We start from the raw sequence: 25,089 nt of genomic DNA on the forward strand, positions 1-25,089 counted from the left end.
TGTGGCATCCAAAATATAGAAATGACTCCTAGTTATTAGCAAGGGAAAAGCGCAAGGCCACAACAGATCAGTAGGCAAAGAGCTGTCCATGCAGTTCACCCCGAGGTACATAAAAACCACCAACGAAAACATGAAAAGATACACGAGCTCCCTGGTCAAAACAACATCCTATTCATACTCACTAACATCGAAACACATCAAGTTTTGCTGAGGATGTAGGGAAGCAGATACTCTGGCACATTATTGGCTCCACCATTTAGGAGTCTGTTTGGCAATTCCTCATGCAACTTAAAGTATGCTTTCCCTTTGAATTCTATCTAGGAATTCCAAATCTAGTTGTCACGATGGTACCTACACGGAGCAGTTATGTTGTCGCGACTTTGTAAAACAAAACCATGGAAACCAACTTCCTGTGCTCGGGTGGAATGGAAAAATAGACTGTGCTTTATTTGTATAACTGGATACTATGCATCAACCATCACATCCATATGTGTATACATGAATCACATCTATATGTATCAACATGGATAAAATCCAAAACCATAATATGGAGTGAGGGGAGCAAGCTTATGAATGTGAAACCATTTATTGCATTTGAAGGACCACAAAACGAAAACATTTATTTTTCATAGTGACTAACACACACACACACACACGCACACACACACACACACACACACACACACAAAATGGATAAATACAGAACTGTGCACAAAAGAGGGGGCAAAGAACATGTGGATGACTTTTTATATATACATGTTGTTTTCCCTAAAGGGAGAGACCTGAGAACAAAACGGGTCAAAGCCTATTAATACTTGCCTAATTTCAGGGATGAATAAATTGGTGTCTGTTACACTTTCTGTTTGTTTCAACTTCATTCTTAAAATTTAAACATGAAACCAGTTGAGAAAGCATCTTCCCTAAATGCAGCTGTTATTCAGCTCCTGATATTTGCTTGCTGTATTTCTGCTCTGTCTGGAACTTTAAGGCAAAAAGAACCATAAACCATACCTCAAACCATGAACCTCACCTTCCGCAGATATCAAAGGAGGAGCTGTCTCCAGCCCATCTCCTAAATCTATTTATTGCCTGAGGCAACAGCAATGTACCTCCCAGGTTCAAGTTGCTGAGCTGGGCCTGGCCATGGCGGTAGAACCAGAGGATGAGCTGAACAGACAGGCCAGGGACTGGTTTTCACTCAGGGCACTTCAGAACAAACTGTGTGGGTGGACAGTTCCACCCAGTCTGAACTCAGAATGTGGGCTCAACATCGCTACTCTCTCCCTGTTTTGAGAAACTGCTAAAATCAAATTGCAGAAATTTAGAGCAAAATGATGTTTGTAACTAGTGCAGCACCAAGATGATAAATACCGTGGCCCAAAGGCTCAATTTAGCCGGCACTTACACATTATTTGGCCCCAAGTTTATTTAGCCCTTTACAAAAAATATGGTGTGTTTTGTAAAGTTTTGACTTATTTGCTAACATCTAGACTTTGGGAGATTTCTAATGGAAATTGGACACTACCACGCCCCCCCCCCAACTGCCCCTGCTTCTCCGCTGAGAAAAGCAGGGATTCTGGCATTATTGATCTTGGAGTCTAGAATGCCCACAAATGGTTGGCCCTGAAGACTGGCCCCTACTCCATGGCCTGACTCATTATCTCACCTGCTGGCCTCACCAGGGGTTTCAGCCTCATTTTACAGATGAGAAAACTGAGGTTCAGAGAGGTCAAGTGCCCTGCCCAATGCCAGAGTTACCCTGTGGAGGGAGCCTTGCTGGCTGGCACTCTTTGGACAAGTTACTGGTTAACTTATGATTCCTTTTCTCTACAGACATTTCATGGTTTCTAATGACACTTTTCAACGTTTATTTATTTATTTTTTGGGACAGAGAGAGACAGAGCACGAACGGGGGAGGGGCAGAGAGAGAGGGAGACACAGAATCGGAAACAGGCTCCAGGCTCCGAGCCATCAGCCCAGAGCCCGACGCGGGGCTCGAACTCACGGACCGCGAGGTCGTGACCTGGCTGAAGTCGGACGCTTAACCGACTGCGCCGCCCAGGCGCCCCTCTAATGACACTTTTTATGTAATTCAGCAAGTGCAATGGAAAGGATAATTCTTATAAATAGTAACAAAGACTTGCTTCAAGTGATGATAAAAATAATACAAATGAATGAATTGTAGTATCAGCAAGAAAATCACCGAGATTTGGCCAAATTCAAGACAGAAATTTTACATGTAAAAAAAAGAATAAGGGAATATGACAACATAATTAGAAGTTGGTATAATTAGAGGTTGCATGATCATAGAGCATCTCTTTTTCAGGCTGATTGTTACATACCCCTCTTTCTCCATCCTTCCCCAACCTCACCTCTTCTTTGGAGTCTGGAAGGATGTGCAAACCCTGCTCTGGACCTCTGCCTCAACATACACTTCCCACAACATATACTCCCTTCAGGTTTCTTGCTTGTTGGACTTATTTGCTCCTGGATTACAGTTGGTAGACAATCTACATTGACTTAAATGAGATTACTATAGCATGCTCAGAAGTATTGGGTTGGGCATTCCTAGTCTATGCAAAGTGCATTTTTGTTCGAACCAGCTACATGAAGAGATTACATGGCTCACAAAATCCTTTAGAATGTAAAACACTAAGTCACCTAAGTGTAAATTAATAGGGGGATGATTCAATTAACTTTGGCATATTCATATATTGTGGAAAGTCATGCAACAGGGCAAAAAGAAAAAGAAGTAAATCTATCTTAAATACCAACATGGACAGGGGCGCCTGGGTGGCTCAGTTGGTTAAGCTCCCAACTCTTGATTTCAGCTCAGATCATGATCTCATGGTTAGTGAGATCGAGCCCCTGTCAGGCTCTGTGCTGGCAGCATGGAGCCTACTTGAGGTTCTATCTCTCCCTCTCTACACCCATCTCCCTTTCCCCTCTCATGCTCGCTCTCTCTCTCTCTCTCTCTCTCTCTCTCACAAAATAAACTTAAAATAAATAAATAAATTATCTAAATACTAACATGGGCAGATCTGTAGGTTGCAAAAGGATACATATAGAATGGTATCAGTTATGTTCAAAACCACCAATAAAATCACATGTTGTTTGTGAGTCTGTTTAGTATGTAAATGCACAGAAAAGGTCCACAAAGAAACACTAAGTGGTCAGTGGATGACCTTTGTTTGGACAGGGAGGGAAAGAGGTATGAAGACGCCAAAGAGGGTTTTAGCTTCATCTCTCGTGTCTTAATTTAAAAGAAAAAATAGATAACATGTGGTCATAGACTCTAACGATCTTTACAGGTAACATTTATTTATGTGACTACTGACCTCCAATTACAATCTCAATCATGAAATTGTAAAACAGCTCATCCTTGGGAATGACACTGACGCTGCCTTAACACCCAAATTAACTTTTTTACGTGTAAAAATAACAGAAGTCATCTGAGAAGTTAAATTTCACTTCCACTGAGTTCAAATCAAGTAAGTCAAACTAGGAATCAAAACACTTTGGAGGACACCCAGTTCATCTTTAATTGCAAAGAATAAGAAGTATGGAGTGCTTTTAAGTGAATCTGGGATCTCTCAAGTTATGAGTCAAAATCAAAGTGACAGACTGCTTAATTCATCCTAACATGAGTTTTATTTCTAAGGTGCTACTAACTTTTCAGTGATGGCATTAGCTTTTCCCAACAGTGCTGACAGAACACTAGAGTGGGAGTTCGAACGAGGGGGAAACCGAGTCCCAGAGAGGTCAGAGTTCAGTGTGAGGTGACAACTAAGAAATGTCAGGGCTGGGGCCCTCTGTGCTCTCTGCCAGGCCATGCTGCCTGCTCTGATTCACCAGTGTGACATCGCACGTCTCTACATCCGGTGTTCTCATCCCTGGCCATTATCTACCCACGTCTGTCTGTCTGTCTATCTACCTACCTACCTACCTACCTACCTACCTACCTACCTACCTACCTACCATCTACCTCTGGAGACTTTCCCCAGTATCCCTGGCTCCTAGGGAACCAGACCAGCTTGCTCCCCGCCTTTCCCAACCAGCCTTCTTCCAGCGTATTCCACCTGTTTCCCCCGGCATCCCCGCTCCCTCGCATCCCCACGCTGCCTGCCCAGGCACGCGCGCACGGGGCAGGGACTCCCAGGACTGCGCCCCGCGGGTGGGGCCCGCGCGTCCCCGGAACGCGGGGCTGGGGGGTCGCGCCGCCCCGCACTCACCTTGCCTGTCGTGGGCGCCGCCGCCAGGAGCACCAGCAGGAGCTGCAGCAGCAGCGCGGGCGGCCTCCGCGCCGTCCCGGGGCGCATGGTGGGCGCCGGCTCAGAGCCCCGGCGTGTCCAGTGACCCGCAGGCTCTGCGGCCACCGCGTCCCTCGCGCGGCGCGGGTTGGGGAGCCCGGCTGTGAAGCTCGCCTCGCCAGCCCGCCCGGGGCGGGTTTTGCAGGGCTCAGCCGCGCCGTCCGTCCCTCCCCACTGAGGCTTTTGACTGCGGCTCCAAGGGAGGGAAGAAGTGGCGCAGGTCCCGCCCTCGTCCCCCCTCCCCTTCAACTCACCAGGCAATGTCCCTCCGAGCCGGGCACCGTGCCCAGGAGCGCAGCGGAGGCCGCGCGCTGCGGGGCAGGTGGGCGCGGATCCAGGGTAAGGGGTTCGGAGAGGATGCTCCCGAGGTCCTGGGGCCGGGGCGGGGCCTGGGGGGCGCGGGTCGGAGGTGGGGAATTTGGGGGTGTGCGCTGGGGAGGCGGCGGAGCGGGGTGGGGGGAGTGGCCAGCGGCCGTGCCCAGATTAAGCGGGAGGCGCGCCGGGCGTCGGCACTCGGGCGGCCCTGCCTGCTCTCGGCTCCCGCGGCGGTGCCCTCTCGCCGCTTCTCCACCCGCCGCCAACGTGCAGCCGCCGCGCCGGGCGGTGAGAGCGCAGGGACCAGGCCGCCGGGTCGCGCGTGGGTTCGGACGCGGCGGAACCGGGACGTGCGCGCCGCGCGGGCTGCGACCGGGCGGCTTCCGGCGCGGCGAGCGTCCCCCCGCGAGGTAAGACGCCCACTGCCCAGTCGGGGCCACCGCAGCCCGCCCCCCCCCCCAGGCCCTGGGCACTTGCCCTGGGGAGTGCGGGGCGGGGGCGGGCAGTGGAGGAAGCGTGGCCTGTGAGGGTGGCGGGAGGGGCTGCGGGGTTGGGGCCCCGGGGTCACCAGAGGAGAGCTTGTCTGGCTCCCGGGCTTGTCTGCCTGGGCTTGAACTGGGCGCTGTGTGTTGATTAATTTGGAGGCTCGAGTTACCAGCCTGGCAGTCTGGGCACTCGGGAATGCCAAGAGCAGGAGGCAGCTGAGGGGAAAGAGAAAGCCCATCCTATTCTCTGCTACGTTGAACTGGCTTTTCAGGGTAAATCTTATCTGCGGAAACGCAGGGGAAAACCAAGAGCCAACTTCGTCCTGGGTGTCGAGCTCCTGAGAGGGCCTTTCGTGAACGCGGATACAAACGCGCAGGGTCTTGCTTCTTAGGGCCCTGTCTTCAGATCAGTGAACCGACGTGCCACTCACCACGTTGGTTCCGGGGTGGGGGTGGGGGGGTGCATTTAGATCCCTTCTGGGAATCATGTCATTACATACAGAAAAATACAATTAAATCAGAATCACTTCTACTGGAGTACAAATCAGAGCATCAAAGCGGTGATACAGCCGCAGAGGTGCAACCTTATGGTTGCACTGAAGACCCCTCGGTCTAACGGCAGATCCGTTCAACAACTGTAATCTCCAGTAGTGGTGAAGGCAAAACTAAGATGTGAAAGTATCAGCGGATGCAAACTCCCAAGAAGTGCCCATGCTATTGTGCTTTGTAGCCTGTATTCATCGCTGCCGGAAACGGGGAACTTCCAGGAAAGGTTAGAGAAAAGGGACATGGGCTTTTTGTTGCCATACGTTCACAGGCCACCTGAATTCCGTCTCCTATGTTAAGCGCCCCTGCTTTGGGGCAGTGTTGCTGACATCTGCAGTAGGTGGCCATCAAATGCCAAGTGTGAAATGTGTGGTTTGGTCAGTGATTGTGGGGAACCACTTGCTGGCACTTAGAATAGGGTTGATTATTGTGTTAGACCTATGTAGCCATGTACGTAGGCAAAACCCTAACAGCGGATGGATGAAGACATCTCCTCTCCCCGCCCCACCCCTTTTTTTTTTTTTTGGCTGGAGAGTGAATTTTACCGTCTTCCCTCTGTTTTTCATGCCAGCGATTGTCAACTGTGGCTGTGCATTAGAAGCTCCTAAGAAGTTCTAAAAATCCTGACACCCAATGCATCCCAAGCCAGTCACACCAGACCTTTCAGGGGTAGGACTCAGGTGTGTTGTGAAATTCCCTGGAAATTCCCGTGTGCAACTGTGTTTGAGAGTTACTGTTTTACATGCAAACTTTGGTTAGCTGAATTGAATTAGGGTCTCTTCTTTGTGGAAAAATCAAAAGGACATATATTAAACTCTTTAGCACACATAATGTTGCATTGTGGTACAGAGTAGCTTCTCCCTGTTGACAGGGAAGGCTCTTAAGGAACCTTCTCCTGGCACCCTTGTTAGGTAGGACATCAGGTGCTCAGTTGATGAAATATGAGTGTCCAAGAATTCCAAAAGATGTATGATAATATTCTATGAACTCACATAGAGTTTATGTGAGTTTTATGTCTCTTCGTAGACAAAAAAAAAAAAATCAAAACAAAACAAAAAAAAACCCTCAATGCCCCTCTCTTTTAATTCCAGAAGATTTCTCCATTTTGGATTTCAATTCCTCTTCCTGAAACCAAGTCATTTTGAAAGAAGATCAGACTTGGCTTTGTCGACTTTGAAATGGGAGGCAGCCATCAACTGCAAGTCGCTTCTGATGCTGCAACAGAGCAGGAAAGAAACCTGTGATGTAAACACGGTAAGGAGGAAGCAGTTGTTAAGAGCTTGGTCTCTGGGGTAGACTCTGGATTTTGAGTCCTTTCCATACTTGCTAGTGTGAGCTAAACTATCTGGGATGGCGTCTTCTCTTCTGTAAAATGGGCGTAATCATGGTCCCCACCTCAAGGAGCTGTAGGAATCCAGTGCAGCAAGGCATTAGAAGCTTGTCCAGGGTCTTCCCCAAACAAGCACATTTCGGGATCTGATTCTCCAGGCGCATAAAGGAAAGTAGGGTGAACGCGATTAGAAATGGCGGCACAAGACAGAGATGCTCTTCTCAACTCAGTAGGAGTAGGAGTTCCTCAGTAGGAAAGGGCAAGGGTCAAACACGCCCCACTAGCTCCCTTGAGGTCAACCCACTACTAAGACATCTAGAACAATGTTACTTGGCATCCTGAGAGCAGTAGCTTCGGCATTCTGGAGAGCTGGTTACAAATGCAGAGTCTCAGGGCACCTGGCTGGCTCAGTCAGCAGAACACGTGACTCTAGATCTCAGCGTTGGGAGTTCGAGCCCCGTGTTGGGCATGGACCCTACTCAAAAAAAAAAAAAAAAATGCAGAATCCTAGGCCCTACCCCAGACCCATTGAATCAGAGCCTGCATTCACCAAGGTCTCCCACTGATTCCTTCTCACATTAAACTTTGAGAAGTGGCTTGTCTAAAAGCCAGATTTCACCACCCATCCCTCACCTCCCCACCACATACATACACTCTCCTTTGGTACAGTGTTGTATACCTGAAACTAATGTAATATTCTGTGTCAACTATACTTCGATTAAAAAAAAAATAGTCACACCCAGACACACATAGACACACAAAATGTTTGGTACACTCACTAGGTAGTGTCAGTAAACCAGAATTCTTGGGGTGAAGGGACTTGATTTTTCACCGTTGGTTCTTAAAATGTGGTAAAGTAGAAGGAAAGGGGGGGGATGGCTCTTTTTGTACGTACAAAGGACACAGAGATCTCTACTTTTGATGTTGATGGCAGATGAGGGTTTTGAACAAAATGAAGTGGTCGTTGCCTTTGACAAGCCTTATGTTATTATTTTGCCCCTGTTCCATAATGACAACATCATGTGGGTTTTCTACACGGTACTTAAATGTATAGTGGTCGCTTCCTTCCCTTTGACTGTAAGCCCCGTGAGGGTAGGGGTCCTTTTGGCGTTCTTTACTGTTGGTAAATGAACGACTTAAGTGATGTAACCAGTTGCCGCAGGATTCACACCCAGGTCTGTTTTCTTCGCAAGTTCCTGATCTTTCTATAGCCTTTATTGTACAGGGATGTGCCTCTGCTTTCGATGAGGTGGCCGTAGCTCCTCCTTTCCTTAATCTTTTTTTTTTTTTTGCTTCGTCTCCCCATTTAGCCATCCCTTTTGTTTCAAAAACCTCTTTGCAGCACCTCGAAAACAGACGTTTAGGTTGTTTTCGAGTCTCAGAGTCATTATCAACTCCTGTCAGCTCTTTTCCATTTTTTTTTTAAATTTTTTTTTCAACGTTTTTTATTTATTTTTGGGACAGAGAGAGACAGCATGAACGGGGGAGGGGCAGAGAGAGAGGGAGACACAGAATCGGAAACGGGCTCCAGGCTCTGAGCCATCAGCCCAGAGCCTGACGCGGGGCTCGAACTCACGGACCGCGAGATCGTGACCTGGCTGAAGTCGGACGCTTAACCGACTGTGCCACCCAGGCGCCCCTCCTTCACTGCTTTTCTAAGCTCCTGCCCAGTTCCTGCACTTACCATCTATGGATTACGGTAGCCTTCTAGCCAGTACCTTGCAAGTTCCCTCTGAAACCCATCTTCTAAGACATTGTCGGAGTTCCACTTAAAATTGCACGTCGTATGGGAAAAGACCGATGGCTTTTGGAGCAGTTAGAAACAGTCCCCAAATTTCAGAGGCTTCCAGTAACAAGATTTTCCCTCTCTGTTTACATTACATACTCACCCCAGAGTGTGGGGAGGCGAGAGAGGGGAGGATGCTTTGCTTATGATAGCCACTCAGGAACCTCCTGGAAATTCCCATGCAACATGTTCTCTCATCTCAGAAGGGGGAGAGGATGTGTCAAGAAAGAAACTGCTCTGAAAGCTTCCACGGGGATGTGGCTCATACTCATTATACTAAACTCGCGTTTCATTGGCCAAAGTGGTCACTTGACCACACTTCATTTTGTAAGGGATGGGGAAAGACTACCACACGCCTGCAAAGAGGGCTGGAAATATTTGGTGAATGTTAGTAATGCCCATCATCTACATCGTAGCACTTGCTTACTTTAAAGCCTCCAGAAACCCTTCTTTGTCTGCTTTGCAGCTGATTCCATGCTTCTTAGACTAGAACAGGGTGGTCTAAAATCAACTTTTTGTACTGCATTTTACTTTTCTGGATTACAAGGCCTTTGAGGGCGGGTACAGAAGGTGATGTGTTTTTTTTAACATAATAGATGCAAAATTAATTTACTGAGTTATGATTTTTGTACAAGAAACAGTCAGTACCTATCTAAAGTACACGACGCGAGGAGCTTCACAGGTGCATTCATCCCGTGCCACCAACACCACAGTCACAACACATAGCTTTTCTCTCGCTTGCTGCCCCTTTGCAGCCCATCTCTCGCCACTCCCGTCCCCAGGCAGACATTGATCTGCTTTCTGTCACTGTAGATTGCTTGGCATTTTCTGGAATTTTATACAAATGGAATCAAACAGTGCGTCCCCTTTGTGTCTGGCTTCTTTGACTCAGCGGAATGCTGGTGAGATCCCTCCGTGCCGTGTGTAACAGCAGTTTGTTCCTGTTGCTTCCACCGGATGCGTATCAGCTTTTCAAACGCCGTTTACCAGCGGTTGGACATTTGATTTGTCTCCAGTTAGGGGGCTGTTACAAATAAAGCGGCTGTGGATACTTGTGCGCAAGGCTTGTGTGCCCGTGTGCTTCTGGTGCTCTTGAATAAATGCCTAGAAGTGACATGGCTAGACCACAGGGTAGGTGTATGTTTAATTACAAAAGAAGCTGTTTTCCAAAGTAGTTGTATCATTCTGTGTTCTCACCTGGATTCTGTGTTCTCACCCGCATTCCATGTTCTCCCCCACATTCTCTGTTCTCCTCCACAATGTGTGAGAGCTCTAGCTCCTGCATATATTTCTGGCACATTCTTTTGGTATCCTCAATCTTTTTAATTTTATTCTTTTTTTTTAACTTCATTTTGAGAGAGAGAGAGAGAGAGAGCATGAGCAGAGGAAGGGCAGAGAGAAAGGAAGAGAGAGAATCCTAAGCAGGCTCCATGATGTCAGCACGGAGCCCGACGGGAGGCTGGATCCCATGACGGTGAGATCATGACCTGAGCTGGAATCAAGAGTCTGGACATTCAACCGACTGAGTCACCCAGGCACCCCTGTCTTAGTTTTATTCTGATGGTTATACAGTGGTGTGTCAATGTGTTTTTTTTTTTCATTTGCCTGATAACTCATGATGCTCAACCTCTTTTCATGTACTTCTTAACCATTCATAGAACTTCTTTTGTGAGATGTCTGTTCAAATCTATTCCCCATTTTAAAAACATTGATTGATTGGGGTGCCTGGGTGGCTCAATCGGTTAAGTGTCCATCTCTTGATTTCGGCTCAGGTCATGATCTCATGGGTCATGAGATCGAGCCCCTGTGTTGGGCTCTGCACTGACACTGTGGAGCCTGCTTGGATTTCTCTCTCCCTCTCTCTCTGTTCCTCCCCTGCTCTCTCTCGAACTCTCTCTCGAGCTTGAGCTCTCTCTCAAATAAATAAACAAGCTTAAGAATAAAAAATAAAAAAAATGTTCCTCTTCTTACTGTTGAGTTATATTAGTTGTTTATATATATATATATATATATATATATATTTTTAATTATTAAAAAAATTTTTTTTCAATGTTTGTTCATTTTTGAGAGAGACAGAGCGCAAACAGGGGAGGAGCAGAGAGAGAGAGAGAGAGAGAGACAAAATCTGAAGCAGGTTCCAGGGTCTGAGCTGTCAGCACTGAGCCCAACGCAGGGCTCGAGCCCATGAGCCAAGAGACCATGACCTGAGCCGAAGTTGGATGCTTAACCGACTGAGCCACCCAGGCGCCCCAGGATCTGTTTTAAATTTTCTTTTCTTATACGGATATCCAGCTGTTCCAGCACCATTTGTTGAAAAGACTTCTCTTTCTCCACTAAATCGTCTTGATTTTAATAGAAAACAATTAATTGTCTATATTTGGGTCTTTTATTTGTTCCTCTCATATACCTGTCTCTTCTTTCACCAATGTTACATTTCCTTAGTACTATAGCTTTCGAGCAGGTTCTTGAAATCAGGGTATGCAAGTTCTCCAACTCTGTTGTTGGTTTTTTAAAAAATAGCTTATGCTGTCCTAGATAATTTGAACTTACATATATGTGTATTTGATCAGCTCACGTCGTGTTAAGGACAGTGGTGTCTACATTCATGAGGGGTATTGATCTATAGTTGTCTCGTAATATCCTCATCTAGTTGGTATTTGAGTAATACTTACCTCATAAAATGAGTTGCCTAGCATTCTATCTTCTATTTTCTGTAAGAGTATTTGAAGAATTGATGTCATTTCTTCCTTAAATATTTGATAGAATTCACCGGTGAAGCCAGCTGACCCTGGAGTTTTCCTTGCGGAAGGTTTTGAATTTCATTTAATTATCGTGAATTTAACTGATATAGGGCTATGCAGATTTTCTGTTGCTTCCTGTGTCAGTTTTGATAATTTTCATCTTTCTTGGAATGTGTTCATTTTTTATACATTATCAAATGTATTAGTATATAATTGTTCAGAAGATTCTGATCTTTTTAAAAACATTTTTAATGTTTATTTTTGAGAAAGAGAGAGAGAGAGAGAGCACACACACACACAAGCGGGGGAGGGGCAGAGAGTGAGGGAGACATAGAATCAGAAGCAGGCTCCAGGCTCTGAGATGTCAGCACAGAGCCTGATGCAGGGCTTGAACCCATGAACTGTGAAATCATGACCTAAGCTGAAGTCGGACTCTTAACCGACTTGAGCCACCCAGGCCCCCCTGATCTTTTTAATACCTGTAGATCTGTCATGTTTTCCCCTTTGTCATTTTTGACAATGGTAATTTATCAAGTTGATCAATTTTATTTACCTTTTTAAAAACTGAAGAGCCAAGGTTAGAGTTTCATTCATTGTTCTCTATTGCTTGAGTGCTTTTTCTTCTGTTGAATTCCTGTTCTACCTTTATTATTTCTTAGCTTTGATTAATTTATTCTTCTTCTCCTCATTTTCCAGAATAGGAGCTTAGATAATTGATTTTAGACTTTTCTTCTTTCCTAATATGAACATTAATAGATATATTTTCTTTGCCTGTGTTGGGTAAGTTATGTCCCATAAATTTTGATGTGTTGTTTTCATTATCACTCAGTTCAAAATATTTTCTTTGACTCATGGGTTATTTGGAGTGTGTTAATTTCCAAATATTTGGAAATTTCCTAGGTGGTTTATGAAGTTGAGTCTGAATCCAATTCTCCACAAGATTTCAATCTTTTGGAATCTATTGAGATTGTTTCATGTTCCAGTGTATGGTCTATCTTGGTAAACACACTACATCCACGTGGGGGAAAGAATATATATTCAGTAGTTGTTGGGTGTAGTCTTTTATATGTATAAATTAGGGCAGGGTGGTTGATGGTGTTGTTCAGATCTTCTGTGTCTTGACTGATACTTTCTACCTTGTTCTATCAAATACCAAGAGAAGAGTTAGTCTCCCAAGTATGTTTGAAAAATTATCTATTTCTTTTTTTAGTTTTTCAGTTTTTGCTTCCCGTATTTTGAAGTTCTGCTACTAAGTCCCTATATTTATGATATGTGTTGCTTTCTGGTATATTAACTTTCTGATCCGTATCGTGTTGCTTCCTCTTTTCAAATCTCTTATGTGCCATTGGCATAGCCAGTCTGCCTTTCTTGTATGTACTATTTGTGTGGGAGATGTTTTCCTGGCCTTTGCTTTCAATATATTTGTGTCTTCTTATTTAAAGTGTGTATTTTATGGCATATAGTTGGCTTTTTCTTTTTTAAATCAAGTATGGCAGTCTTTGCCTTTTAGTAGGAATTTTTAGTATATTTTCATACAAAGTAGTTGATAGGATTATAGTTAGGTCTGCCATTTCTCCATTTATTTTGTCTCAGTTCCTTTTTGGGGGATTCTTTTATGTTATTCAATTTTTTTAGTATTCCATTTTAATTTTTCATTGGCTTCTAGTTATATCTTTCTGAATTGTTTTTAGTGGTTACTTTAGTGATTACAATACACATCTTTAACTTTCCCCGATCTACTTAAAAGTAATATTGATTACTTCAGGTAAAGAAAATTCATTTTAGTATCTACAGGGCCTAGCATGGTATTTGATACAAAATGGTAGATGGATAGATATTTCTTGAATGAACAAAATCATAGGTATTTATTTATGTTGTACCAAAAGTATATGGAGTTGATTCCAGAAAAAAACTTTCTGGCGAATGCCAGGCAAGTTAACTGAAAATCACTTCAAATTTTAAACATTATTACATTTTTAGTTGACTTGAATTTACAAATCTTATAATTTTCATGTATAGTCAAAATTCTGTGTATTATTTTATTTTTTTAACACACGCTTAATACTTTTGTTGTAAAAAAATTAATATAGACCTCTTCTTATCCTTAATTTCTGAAGTTTGGAAAAAAAATCTCACTTTCCAATTTTAGAACACGGAGACAATGTTACTTTAATAATAGAATTCTTTATGTTTTTGTGAAACTTCCAGCTGTTAGTCATCTCGGCCACTCTGCCCACATGACATCCTCTTCCCATGCCTAGCATGCTGTCTTGGCTTTGAGCAGTTATTTACTGGTGCATAATGTCCACACAGAAACACTGAATGTGTTTTATGGTCTGCAGCAGCCTGTGGGATGGACTAGCTTTGAAGCCCAGGTTTGAGGGATGCCCTTGAAACGTTTATTAGGTTCCAGAGGTCAGAAGCATCCCGAGAGGAGTCTAGTTCCAGGTCTTGCCCCAAAGGAGAGACCCAGTAGGAGACTCTGAGTTTCTAGGAGCCAGCTCCTGCCAGACACAAGACAGATGGACACTGGGTAGAAGACAGAAATGCAGCCAGAGGAAAAGGAGATAGTTAAGCTCTCCTCAGAAAAGGTACAAGACTCACATGACTGCTGTGCTCCTTCTCACCAAGACAAAGCTTTCCTCCTGTCTTGGAACCAACTGCACACTCACCCTACTTTGTTTACCTTTAAAGTTCATTTGGACACATTTTGTGAAATCTTTCTTTCTTTCTTTCTTTCTTTCTTTCTTTCTTTCTTTCTTTCTTTCGCCTACATGGCTACCTTAAATGTTTGAATCTTCAACTTTCCTACGTTTTAGTGAGAAACGATGACCTTTAAGATTTCCAACTGTCCTATAGAAGTTTCTAGATTTGCGATGCCAAACATACAGACCTTCACACAAGAAAAATTCAAGTTTTCGGTGTTTCATGGGAAGCTGAATGTCTTTGTAGCATAGTGTTCCCATTACATTCAGAAATGACTCTCCCTGCTGCTGCTATTATTGAAGGCTAAAGTTGTTCTTAGAGATGAATTCCTGAAACTCATCCATGAATTTTCATGAATTTTGAAGCTGTGTCGTGTCATGGCTAATAAGGAAGTCTTTGGAGTTTGAATCCTGGGTATGCCACTTACTGCGTGTGTGACTTACTTGTAAAAGAAGTAATCATAATATTTAACTCAGGGTTACTGTGAAGGTTGTAGCTCTGTGTTAAGCCCTTAGCAGTGCTTAGCATATAGGTGGTCCTCTGGCAATGCTGCTCATTATAATTTCTAAAAAAAAAAAATGCTTATTTATTTTTGAAAGAGAGAGAGAGAAGAGTGCAGACTGGAGAGGGGCAGAGAGAGAGGGAGACACAGAATCCGAAGCAGGCTCCAGGCTCTGAGATGTCAGCACGGAGCCTGATGCGGGGCTTGAACCCAGGAACTGTGAGATTATGACCTGAGCCGAAGTCAGACGCTCAACTGATGGAGCCACCCAAGTGCCCCTATACTTTCTTATGGTCGTGGTGTTGGTGACTATTGTGGTGATGGAGAAGAGGAGGAGAAAGGAAAGCAGAAGAGGAGAAGGAGGGCAAAGAAGTGTGTGTGTGCGTGTGTGTGTGCGTGTGTGTGTGTGTGTGTGTGTGTGCGTGTGTGTGTGTGTGTGTGTGTGTGTGTGTGTGTGTAGTGGGGCAGGGGTTAGAGGGAACTGCAGCAACAGTGATAGCAGAAGGACCTGTCTTTCTGGTTGATAAACCCCAATGCCAGCCTTTTCCTAAGGTCTTCTCCAACTTATGTTAACTCTGTGATTCTCCACTAACTGAAGATTCTTCATCTCCCTCCATAATTTCTCTCTCCATGTTTTTTTTTAAATTTTTATTTATTTATTTTGAGAGAGAGAGAATGACAGCAAGAGAGTGGGGGAAGGGCAGAGAGAGAGGGAGACAGGATCCCTCTGTCACGCCATCGGCGCAGAGCCAGATGTGGGGCTCAAGCTCACGAGCCGTGAGATCGTGACCTGAGCCGAGATCTAGAGTCAGACACTCAACCAACTGAGCCACCCAGGCGCCCCTGTCCTTATGTTTAATAGGTACTTTGGGAGGGACTGTCATAGCTTATTCCTCTTTTCTTTCCCCCAGATCTTCTTGCCTCTCCAGACCGATCTTGGCCTCTTCCTGAGTTTTGCCCGGGCCTCCAGTTCCCAATTTTCTAACCCTTCTCTAATATGTTGTGCATGGGAGCTCTTTTGCTCCTACAGGGTATTAGGAAGGAAGGAAACAAACATTTTTTGAGCCACCACCACATGTCAGGCACTGTGCTAGGCACTAGTGTAGACTCATGTAATTCTCTCAGGGATTAATTTCACATGCTGAGAAGTCAGAAGCTCAGAGGAGTTATGTACTTGCTCAGGGTTACAAGGCTAAGTGGTCAAGATCTGAGCACAAGGCTTTCTAACTCCAGAACCTGCTGTTATCCCTAACTGTGAGATGCATGGACCAGGAGAAGAAGGCAGATTGTCTCTGTGGAGGAGGGGAGAAGTCACCAAAGGCACACGTCAGCCTCACAGTACGGGTGGGCCCTGCCTGTTGGGATTATGGGGTGTTACTGCCAGAGCTCAACACAAAGGCAGTTCCCAGAGGTCTGAAAGGTCCAGAGAAATCAGATAGAGTCACCCGGCCCTGCCCAGAGGGGAAAATCACAGACCTAGAGAAACCTGGGAGATTAGTGTTTTTGACAAGAGACATATAGCATTTTGAGTCAAGAATGTCATTCTTAGCTTGAAGGTGAAGGGCCCATCTGGTTTTGAAAATCCATTGTGTATTTTTAGAGCATATATCACCTCCATGCGGTTCCCAAGCAGTGACATTATTATGGTTGTTGTCAACTTTTCTGTTGATATTGGGAGGAGTCCTCAAGGAGAAAATGATAATAAAAGCCTATGTTGGCAGAATAGTAGGTTAGCTGAGATATAGTCCAGTTGGCTTTGGACTGGCAGATTCAACTCCAAGGTCAACTGAGGACTCCATAGCACTCTTAAACAATTCAACTGAACCTGCAGGGAAGGCAAGGTGGGGGCGGGATTGGCCGTAATCCAGCAGCATGCTAGTCAGGTTGGAACTCAGAGTCATTCTCAAGAATTTACTTGAGTAGTTCTCAAAGTTTTTCCGTGTTGCTTCTCAGAGAACATGAAGCTCCAACCACATTCCAGTGGTTCATGGACCACACAGATTCATGACCTGCTTTATAAGCCTTGTGATACTTACTTGTTGAGATGGATTGTTTTTGCTAAAAAGCTCAAACCAACCTGAACTCTTTCAACGTCTGCAGGTAGAGTCAACCCAAGAATATGGGATTTTCTAAATACCAAAACCAAATAAGCAGCTTATATGTTGGGGAAAGGTTGAGTCATCTCTTAACATGGGAAGTGTAAGCTTCGAAAGGAGATGTCCGGCCACTGAGGTGGACACAGCATTGTCATTCTTTTTCTGGGAGCACTTTTCTACCCTTCGAGGCCCTTTTCTTACTTGTTTGCAAAGATGAGCCTTTAGGAATTCTGTTTTGGAAAGATAAAGGTATATACAAATAGGTGTTCAGACTATCAGAAAAATTTCACCTTGGAGAGTCTTCAGATAGTTCAGTGTCAGAAGGTCAAAAGAAAGAACGTGTAGATATTAAGTTAATAGGAATTCATTTCACTGAAAGAACAAAAATATTATTATTTTAAAAAGCTCAAAGACTTAATGTTACTTTGGAAAAGAAAAGACATCATACTTATATTACCTTTTTGCGACTGGAAGATTCTGATACTCAGTCTCCTGCTATCCGGTCCTGTAATCTTGACCATTCCCTGCTCCCATCCCCCGGTCGATGAGAACCCAAGCAGGGTGTATTTCTTTTCAAGATTGGGTTGCAGAGAAAACAAATTCCCCGTAGTAGAAATAATGATTTAGAAGGTCTCAGATCTTGTTCCCAGACATAGCATTTGGAAAACATCGAGCAAAGACTCATGAGGAGTCCCAGGGGAATTGGAGTCCAGGAACGTTCATAAAGGAGTGAAAAAAAAAATCAGCCCAGGGAGTTGGAAAAAGAGAAGCTAATGATATTTGCTGTATAAGCTAGAGCTTACTGAAATAAATACAGGCTGGGAAAGAGCCTGTGGACCTTACTATGGTTGTTGAACGAGACTGATATTCAGAGATCCAGGATCTTTGGAGGAGATCTTCTGGGGGATCCTCTGGGGGAACCTCCAAGAGAGCTTCCTGTTGGGGTGTCCAGCCTTGGGACCAGCTATGGGGACAGAGCAATGCTTTTCATCAGACTTGGCTGGACAGGTCAGTTTGCTCAGATAAAGGGAATAGACTATAAGCCTGCATCAGAAATGGGGCAGCTCTTGGGAATGAGCTAGTCTTTCATTCTCTGATGGACCATCAGTATTTCTCTTTTCACATTTTCCTTTCTTAAAAACCCATTTTTTTATGATTACTGAGGATATCTGTTTCCTCTAAATTCAGGCTTGTGCTTCTCCTAGACCTGTTTCAGCCTTCGAATGTCTGACTCTCCTTTGGGGCGTCTTCCTCCCCCAGCCCCTTTCTTCTCTTTCCTAAATCCTGTCTCTGAGAGGAGCCATCCAGTTTGCAGTATCCCCTGGCCCTGAGCCAGAGCTCTAGGTCAAGCTCTGGGTTGGGCTGCCTCTAGGTCAGGTGGTTATCTTCCTCCACCACGTGGCTGGGTGATGAAAATCTGGCCACACCCTCACTTAGCTGGGCTGAAGGCGGGACCTGAGTGGGCCCTGACACAGCAGCCCCTGGAGAATGCTCCCTTCCTGAGAATAACAGTTGACAAACTAAAGCATGTCCTTTGAGAGGTGCAGAACCTTGGCAGAAGTCTCCTAGGTAGGCAATCTCCCAAAGCAGCTGTTTGCATTGTTTGCATATGTCTTGGTGGCATAGGCGTAGCGCTTTGGGTTGCAAAGCTTTTTTTTTTTTTTTTTGCTAATAATGATAGACTCCATTGGAAACTCCCTGCCTTGGCCAGTCCTATGTGATGACAGCCATGTATTTTTGAGAAGGTAGGTTAGAAGGACACTGTTCTGAGCGAGAGAGTATTTTTGTTTTGTTGGAAGCTCGGTTGAGACAAAAGTTTTTATGCTCTTAACACAGGCAGTTGCAACGAAGAAACTCCTCTCGGATTGCTGTGGATTACCTGTGTGACTGCGTTTTGAGAACACCGATGCTCACGGTGCAAGCTGATCGTCACATGGGCCCTGAGCATCACGTGCTCAGCTGTTGTGGTGACTTAGTTAGGAGAACAGTTATAAATTCTCCACGACTTGTTCATGGCTAGTTTTGGGCTCGACAGACGTGTGGGATTCAGCACGTGCTCATCCAAGGCTTGCTCCAGGTCAAACAGTGAACAAGGCAGTTTTTTACCACTGGCAGCTCCTGGAGCGCAGAGGTCTTCAAGCTGAGGTACATACGCCCTTGGGAGACAGAATGATTCCTAAGAGTTGTGCAGTCAGCTTGGAAGATGAAGTCAAGGAATCAACTTGCAGATTCTCAACTGCTATCATATTCTTTCTTAGAATTGTTCTGTCTGAAGATGGGTCTTTGCTTCATGTTCTCACCACCGCCTTTTACAATTTTTCCTTTTGCTGGTTTTCACCAGAGAAGCATACCCCTCTGCCCCCACCCACCCTGCTTTGCCCCCCCCCCCCCACCCGCCCCCGAAGGCAAGATCTGTCTGTGAGGCAGACGCTGGGCAGCGTAAATGCAGGTGCTGAGAACAGAGAACATTCCACCTTTTGGGTTCCACATCCCTGGGCCAGGTGGTTTCTAGTAAGACTTATCAGGTGGTAGATCACTCAAAATGATTCTTGATGATAAATTCTGTATTGCTTTTGGCATACAATTTAGGAGAAGTTCAAAGAACTGCATGACATTTATAGAAGAAATTCCTTCCATTCACAAAGTCTTGTTTCTGTGAATAGATTTATTAGAATTCAAAGTTTTTAGAAATTATAATGGAAGGAGGACTGTTGCTTGACCCACCTCATTTCTTGACCAGATCTCATTTGTTGATCTGGGCTAAATAAACTCTTTGAGAAACCGAAATCCCCAATTCATTCATTGCCGAGTACATTTCCAGTAAAATTTCATTTGTAACGTGTTCAATAATTGTTTATCAAAATTTTAATTTATTTGGTTTTGGTGGATTATATACCACTTATCATCATAATGATAAACACATTGAGGCAAAAACATCTATGACTTAGAGATTTGTGATCATAGGGAATAAAAAAAATAATTTATATACATATTTTTGTCACAGAGAAGCATAGTAAGGTAATCTATATAAGAATTTCCAAGTATAAAAATACGCTGCACTAGGATATACGTGGGGGATGAAATGGAAATATTAGTTCAAGAATGAAAATGAGGTAAAATTTCTAGCTGGTTGAGAACTTGTTGTGCACATATTTTAAGCTGATGGTGGCAAGAACCATCCTTAGAATGATTATGATGGTCCATTGGCTATGTCAGAGTAGGGCTGCAACTCGTTTTGTTTTATAAGTCACCACGTACAATGTTCCAAATTATACTCTTAGCACCTTTAAAGAGAAGATGAAAGTGTTTAGATATTAACTCGTAAAAAATGAAAAGGGGGTGTGTGTAACTTAAAAAACATTCTTAGGGGGAGTGTCAGAGCAGACATCTACAGCCTGCTATGCTTAGGTGTCGAATGGCAGAAGGGATCCGTACTGGAGTCAAAACCCCCCACGTCTACCATTTATTAGCCCTGTGAATTTGCACCAGTTACTTAAACTGACCCAAGCTGGTTTTCCTTCACAACTGAACTAATACTTTCCTTACTGAATTGTGGTGAAGGAAGTGATTTGATGTGCCCAGCACTCTTAGCAGAAGGTCCAAGGTGTAATTAGTGTCCATGCCTCTCCACTTCCCCCAAGGCTGTAACGATCCCTCTTTCCATGGCCCTCTTTCTTCCTTTCTCCATCACCTCATGTGTATTCAAAGTTGGCCTTATCTTACATTCTCCGTTAAATACATTTGATTAGCCCAAAGTATATTCTGTAAATTCATTCATCCAATGAATATATATTAAGCTCCAACTCTATTCCAGGCACGATTATGGCCCTGGGGATAATGGTGAATTAAGAGACAAAATCCCTATTGTCACAGAGCTTACTAAGTGCATGGTGATGAGGGTGCATTGGCTGCTCCCAATTAGCGATGTCCTTTCACTAATGGGAGACCAGTTGGATTTCTGCGGATTGGCCCATCTGTCCATCCACCCAACCAGCCAGCCATCTGGTCATTCAGTTACAAAATGTATTGAGAAACTCCTAAGTGTTAGGACCATGATCAGGCATTCTTGTCTGAAAGTGACTGCAAAAACACTCTATTTTAATAAAATCCCTGTTTGTACGCCCTTTATCACAATATGCGTAGAGATTAATTGCATGATGTATCTATTTTGTGGTTAAATGTAAATATCCCTGGTTTTCTTTAATTTTTTGACTATTTCTTATCTGTTTAAAATAATGAGTACCTTTTTTTTTAATGTTTATTCATTTTTGAGAGACAGAGAGAGAGAGAGAGAGAGAGAGAGAGAGAGCGAGCATGGGCGGGGGAGGGGCAGAGAGAGGGAGACACAGAATCTGAAGCAAGCTCCAGGCTTGGAGCTGTCAGCACAGAGCCTGATGCGGGACTCCCACTCATGAACCGTGAGATCATGACCTGAGCCAAAGTCAGATGCTTGACTGACTGAGCCACCCAGGTGCCCCAATGGAGTACCTTTTGAATGATTCAAACCAATTTGTGTATTCCTTCTAAATCAATAATTTGTTTTATTGAGATTTTCTTCCAGTATGCAGCTAAAAAAACACATTTAAAATGATGAATGTGGAGGGGTGCCTGGGTGGCTCAGTTGGTTAAGCAAGCATCTTATTTCAGTTCAGATCATGATCTCGAGGTCTGTGAGTTCAAGGCTTGTGTCGGGCTCTGTGCTGACAGCTTGGAGCCTGGAGCCTATTTCCGATTCTGTGTGTGTCTCTCTCTGTCCCTCCCCAACTCATGCTCTGTCTCTCTCACTTTCAAAAATAAATAAACAAAAAAATTAAAAAAAAAAAAGGTTTTTTTAAAAAAAAATTTTTTTTCAACGTTTATTTATTTTTGGGACAGAGAGAGACAGAGCATGAACGGGGGAGGGGCAGAGAGAGAGGGAGACACAGAATCGGAAACAGGCTCCAGGCTCTGAGCCATCAGCCCAGAGCCCGACGCGGGGCTCGAGCTCCCGGACCGCGAGATCGTGACCTGGCTGAAGTCGGACGCTTAACCGACTGCGCCACCCAGGCGCCCCAAAAAACATTGTTTTGAATGATGGATTTGGGGATGGGAAATGATCTGGTCCCTCAAAGTGATTCCTCTTCTACCTAACTTTCAAACTGTATAAAGGAATGTTGTTCTACCACTTACATGGGGAACTGGTATTCCATGAACACAGCATTGAATTAGTTTATCCAGATTTCATCCAGAAATCAAAAAATTTCCATTTGAAGACATTTCAACATCAAGACATTCCTTTAGGCCAGGTCTTTTTATATAATATCTATACCTTTTTTAATCAAAGATATAGAATTTTTTGAATCATATGTTTTCTCTTTTTTTTGAGATAAAATTCACAAAATAAAGTCACTGTTTGACTTATTTTAAAGTTCATAATTCCGTGTTTTTTAGTATATTCATGTGCAACCAGCACCACTATCTAATTCCAGAACATTCCATAGTCTCAAGAAGAAACCTCCCAATTCTCTCCTCCAACCCCTGACAATTACTACTCTACTTTCTGTCTCCGTGGAGTTGCCTATTCTGGTTATTTCATAGACATGAAATCATACCATATGTGTCTTTCCCGTAACATGATGTTTTCAAGGTTCATCTATGTATCAGTCCTTCATTCCTTTTTATGGCCAAATCTCTTGTGTGGAAGTAGCACATTTTGCTTATCCATTCATCAGTTGATGGGCGTTTTGCTTGTTTGCACTTTTTGGCTATTATGAATATTTATGTACAAGTTTATGCATGAATATAGTGTCAATTCTCTTGGTTATAACTGGGAGTGGAATTGCTGGGTCTTATGGTAATGCTGCATTTAACTTTTTGAGGAACCATCAAAGTGTTTTCCACAACTGTGGAAACCATTTGACATAAAAATATTTTCGTATGTGTTTGCTGTGTGCGTGAAAAGTATATGTTTCTATACTAAAGGGTCCCATTCCTAGTTCCAAAAAGTAAAAAAATGCACTTAAGTGAATTTTAACTTGGATTTTCAAGGGCAAATGTTAAATGGGAGAAAATGCCTCTTAACAAAATGAAGCAATAATTTTTATACAAGCATTATATACATCTATATTTCATTTCTCAAAAATATATTTATGACACAAATAACTGGAGAGTGTTTTTATTTCTTAGAATAAAAATTGGTATTTATTCAGTTTTATTACCACTAAGATTGTTTTGTCAAAAAAAGTTGAACTCCCCCCTTAGAAAATATTTCCATTGCTGCGAATAATGAAAGTAATTATTTTCAACATTATAAAGCATATTGTGTTTTAAGAGATATATCTATATTTAACATATACAAACTTTAAACCTAGGACATAGCACCCCACTTACAAGTGAGAGTCTTCTGGAAGAGAAGAGAAACCTGACAGAATTTTTTTTAAGTACCAAGACTTGACTGTGAAGTAATCCAGGCACATGGCGTCAATAAAGTGCTCATTCAGGTGGATCAAGCCATTGGCCACAGATCCCTGGTGAGTGTCCTCTGTGTGATAACTTGCTTATATTTAATAATTTCTCCTAAATTTGGTTTTACAGTTATGAATTGTCTAAACGTTTCATGTGTCAAGAGGCCAAAGTGTTCCAGAAACCTATCCATTATGCCTGCTATTTTGTGATTCATTTTTATTAAACACCAGTTCTCTCTACTCTCCCTGAATTACACCCACATCATCGCCAATGGGAAAGACATTCATCTAAAGGCTGCAGATTCTTGTCCTCTTACTAGGTTTTAGGTATCCACATCCTAATCCCTGGATCCTGATAATACAGTCTGTTACAGGTGATGGGGATTTATGTTTGTAGATAACATTAAACTTGCTAATCAGCTGACCTTAGGGAGCTTATTCTGGATTATCTGGGTGGGTCCGGTGTAATCACAAGGGTCCTTAGAAGTGAAAGAGGGAAGCAGGAGGGTGAGGGGCAAAGGAGATGTGACAATGGAAACAGGTCACAGGGACGAGACTGACGTGACCAGCCATTGCTGGCTCTGAAGACGGAAAGGAGACCAGGGGCCAAGGAATGCAGGCAGCCTCCAGAATCTGGAAAACACAAGGACACTGAATCTCCCCCAGAGCCTCCAGAAGGAACACAGCCCTGCCCCCACTTTGATTTTCAACAGTGAGACCCATGTTGGAGAATCATGACATAACAAATTCCTGTTGGTTTTAAGCCACCAAGTTCTTGGTAATGTGTTATGGGGCTGGTAGGAAACTAACATGCTATTGTCAGAAGGGACCAAAAAAGACATTGGGAGTTAAGACAGCAACGTCGTAAATAGTGAAAAATAAGAAAAGTTTTGAGGCCGATGAATATGTATGCATGAGAGAGTGGTAGGAAGAATGGATTTGTTTCAGGGCTACAGGAGAATCTAACTTATTTGGAGTGGATGGGGAGGAAACTGCAAAATAGTCTTACTTTTAATGGTTTTTTAAAAGAAAAAAAGAATTGCCTTTTTTTCAATACACACAGCAGCAGGAGGAACTATCAGAGGACAGGGCGAAGGAAGGACAAGAGAGGTTGAGCACTGATCCGAACGGCATCCGTCCTTGCCCCCTTCCAGGAAGCTTTTGAGGACATTGCCCAACATTTCTGGGTCAGTTTGCTTTTGTGCAAAATGTGGAAAAAACATGCCCCGACTACAGTTGTTTTTTTTTTAAGTTTCTTTATTTTTGGCAGAGACAGAGTGTGAGCATGAGTGGGGGAGGGGCAGAGAGAGAGAGGGAGACAGAGAATCTGAAGCAGGCTCCAGGCTCTAAACTGTCAGCACAGAGGCCAACGCGGGGCTCAAACTCACTAACTGTGAGATCATGACCTGGGCTGAAGTCGGACGCTTAACCGACTGAGCCACCCAGGCGCCCCTAGTTTTTTTTTTTTTTAAGTGTATTTATTTTTGAGGGGTGGGGGGAGGAGTAGAGAGAGGGAAACACAGAATCCGAAGCAGGCTCCAGGCTCTGAGCTGTCAGCACAGAGCTTGATGTGGGCCTCAAACCCATGAACTGTGAGATCATGACCTGAGCCGAAGTCGGATGCTTAACCAGCTGAGCCACCCGGGCATCCCCATCCCTAACTACAGTTTTAATGAGACTATATATATGGGGATGGCCAAAACCAGTATGAGATGTAACATGTACTTATTTACAAATGTCCAAAGTGATAAGGGCCCAATTAGCAAACGGTAGTTATAAATACTTGACTTAAAACATTTTATCCCATGTTTAACACATCTTTCAACTTT

At 43.8% G+C, this 25,089-nt stretch overlaps 2 protein-coding genes across 13 annotated transcripts in view; one reads left to right on the forward strand and one right to left on the reverse strand.

Moving 5' to 3' along the window:
- Positions 1–4,471, reverse strand: part of COL4A3 (collagen type IV alpha 3 chain) — a 138,261-nt gene extending 133,790 nt beyond the window's left edge. For all 3 annotated transcript variants that reach the window (XM_047872294.1, XM_047872296.1, XM_047872293.1), the window contains exon 1: positions 4,233–4,471. In XM_047872294.1, the coding sequence (XP_047728250.1) occupies positions 4,233–4,319 (87 nt within the window). In that variant the 5' untranslated portion in view covers positions 4,320–4,471. The remainder of the gene's footprint in view (positions 1–4,232) is intronic.
- Positions 4,472–4,564: 93 nt separating this feature from the next.
- Positions 4,565–25,089, forward strand: part of COL4A4 (collagen type IV alpha 4 chain) — a 135,498-nt gene continuing 114,973 nt past the window's right edge. For 5 of the 10 annotated variants that reach the window (XR_007154992.1, XM_047872282.1, XM_047872289.1 and 2 more), the window contains exons 1-3: positions 4,784–5,035; positions 6,748–6,910; positions 23,168–23,326. Coding sequence is in view for 9 of the 10 variants with exons in the window: in XM_047872282.1 (XP_047728238.1) it covers positions 23,271–23,326 (56 nt within the window). In the remaining variant the exon portion in view is untranslated. Of the gene's footprint in view, positions 4,650–4,783; positions 5,036–5,794; positions 5,883–6,318; positions 6,337–6,747; positions 6,911–23,167; positions 23,327–25,089 lie in introns of those variants that run through there. The other 5 variants (XM_047872283.1, XM_047872288.1, XM_047872286.1 and 2 more) reach the window with 5 other exon arrangements.

Source organism: Prionailurus viverrinus, chromosome C1 (genome assembly GCF_022837055.1).
Source record: "Prionailurus viverrinus isolate Anna chromosome C1, UM_Priviv_1.0, whole genome shotgun sequence".
Classification (NCBI taxonomy): domain Eukaryota; kingdom Metazoa; phylum Chordata; class Mammalia; order Carnivora; family Felidae; genus Prionailurus; species Prionailurus viverrinus.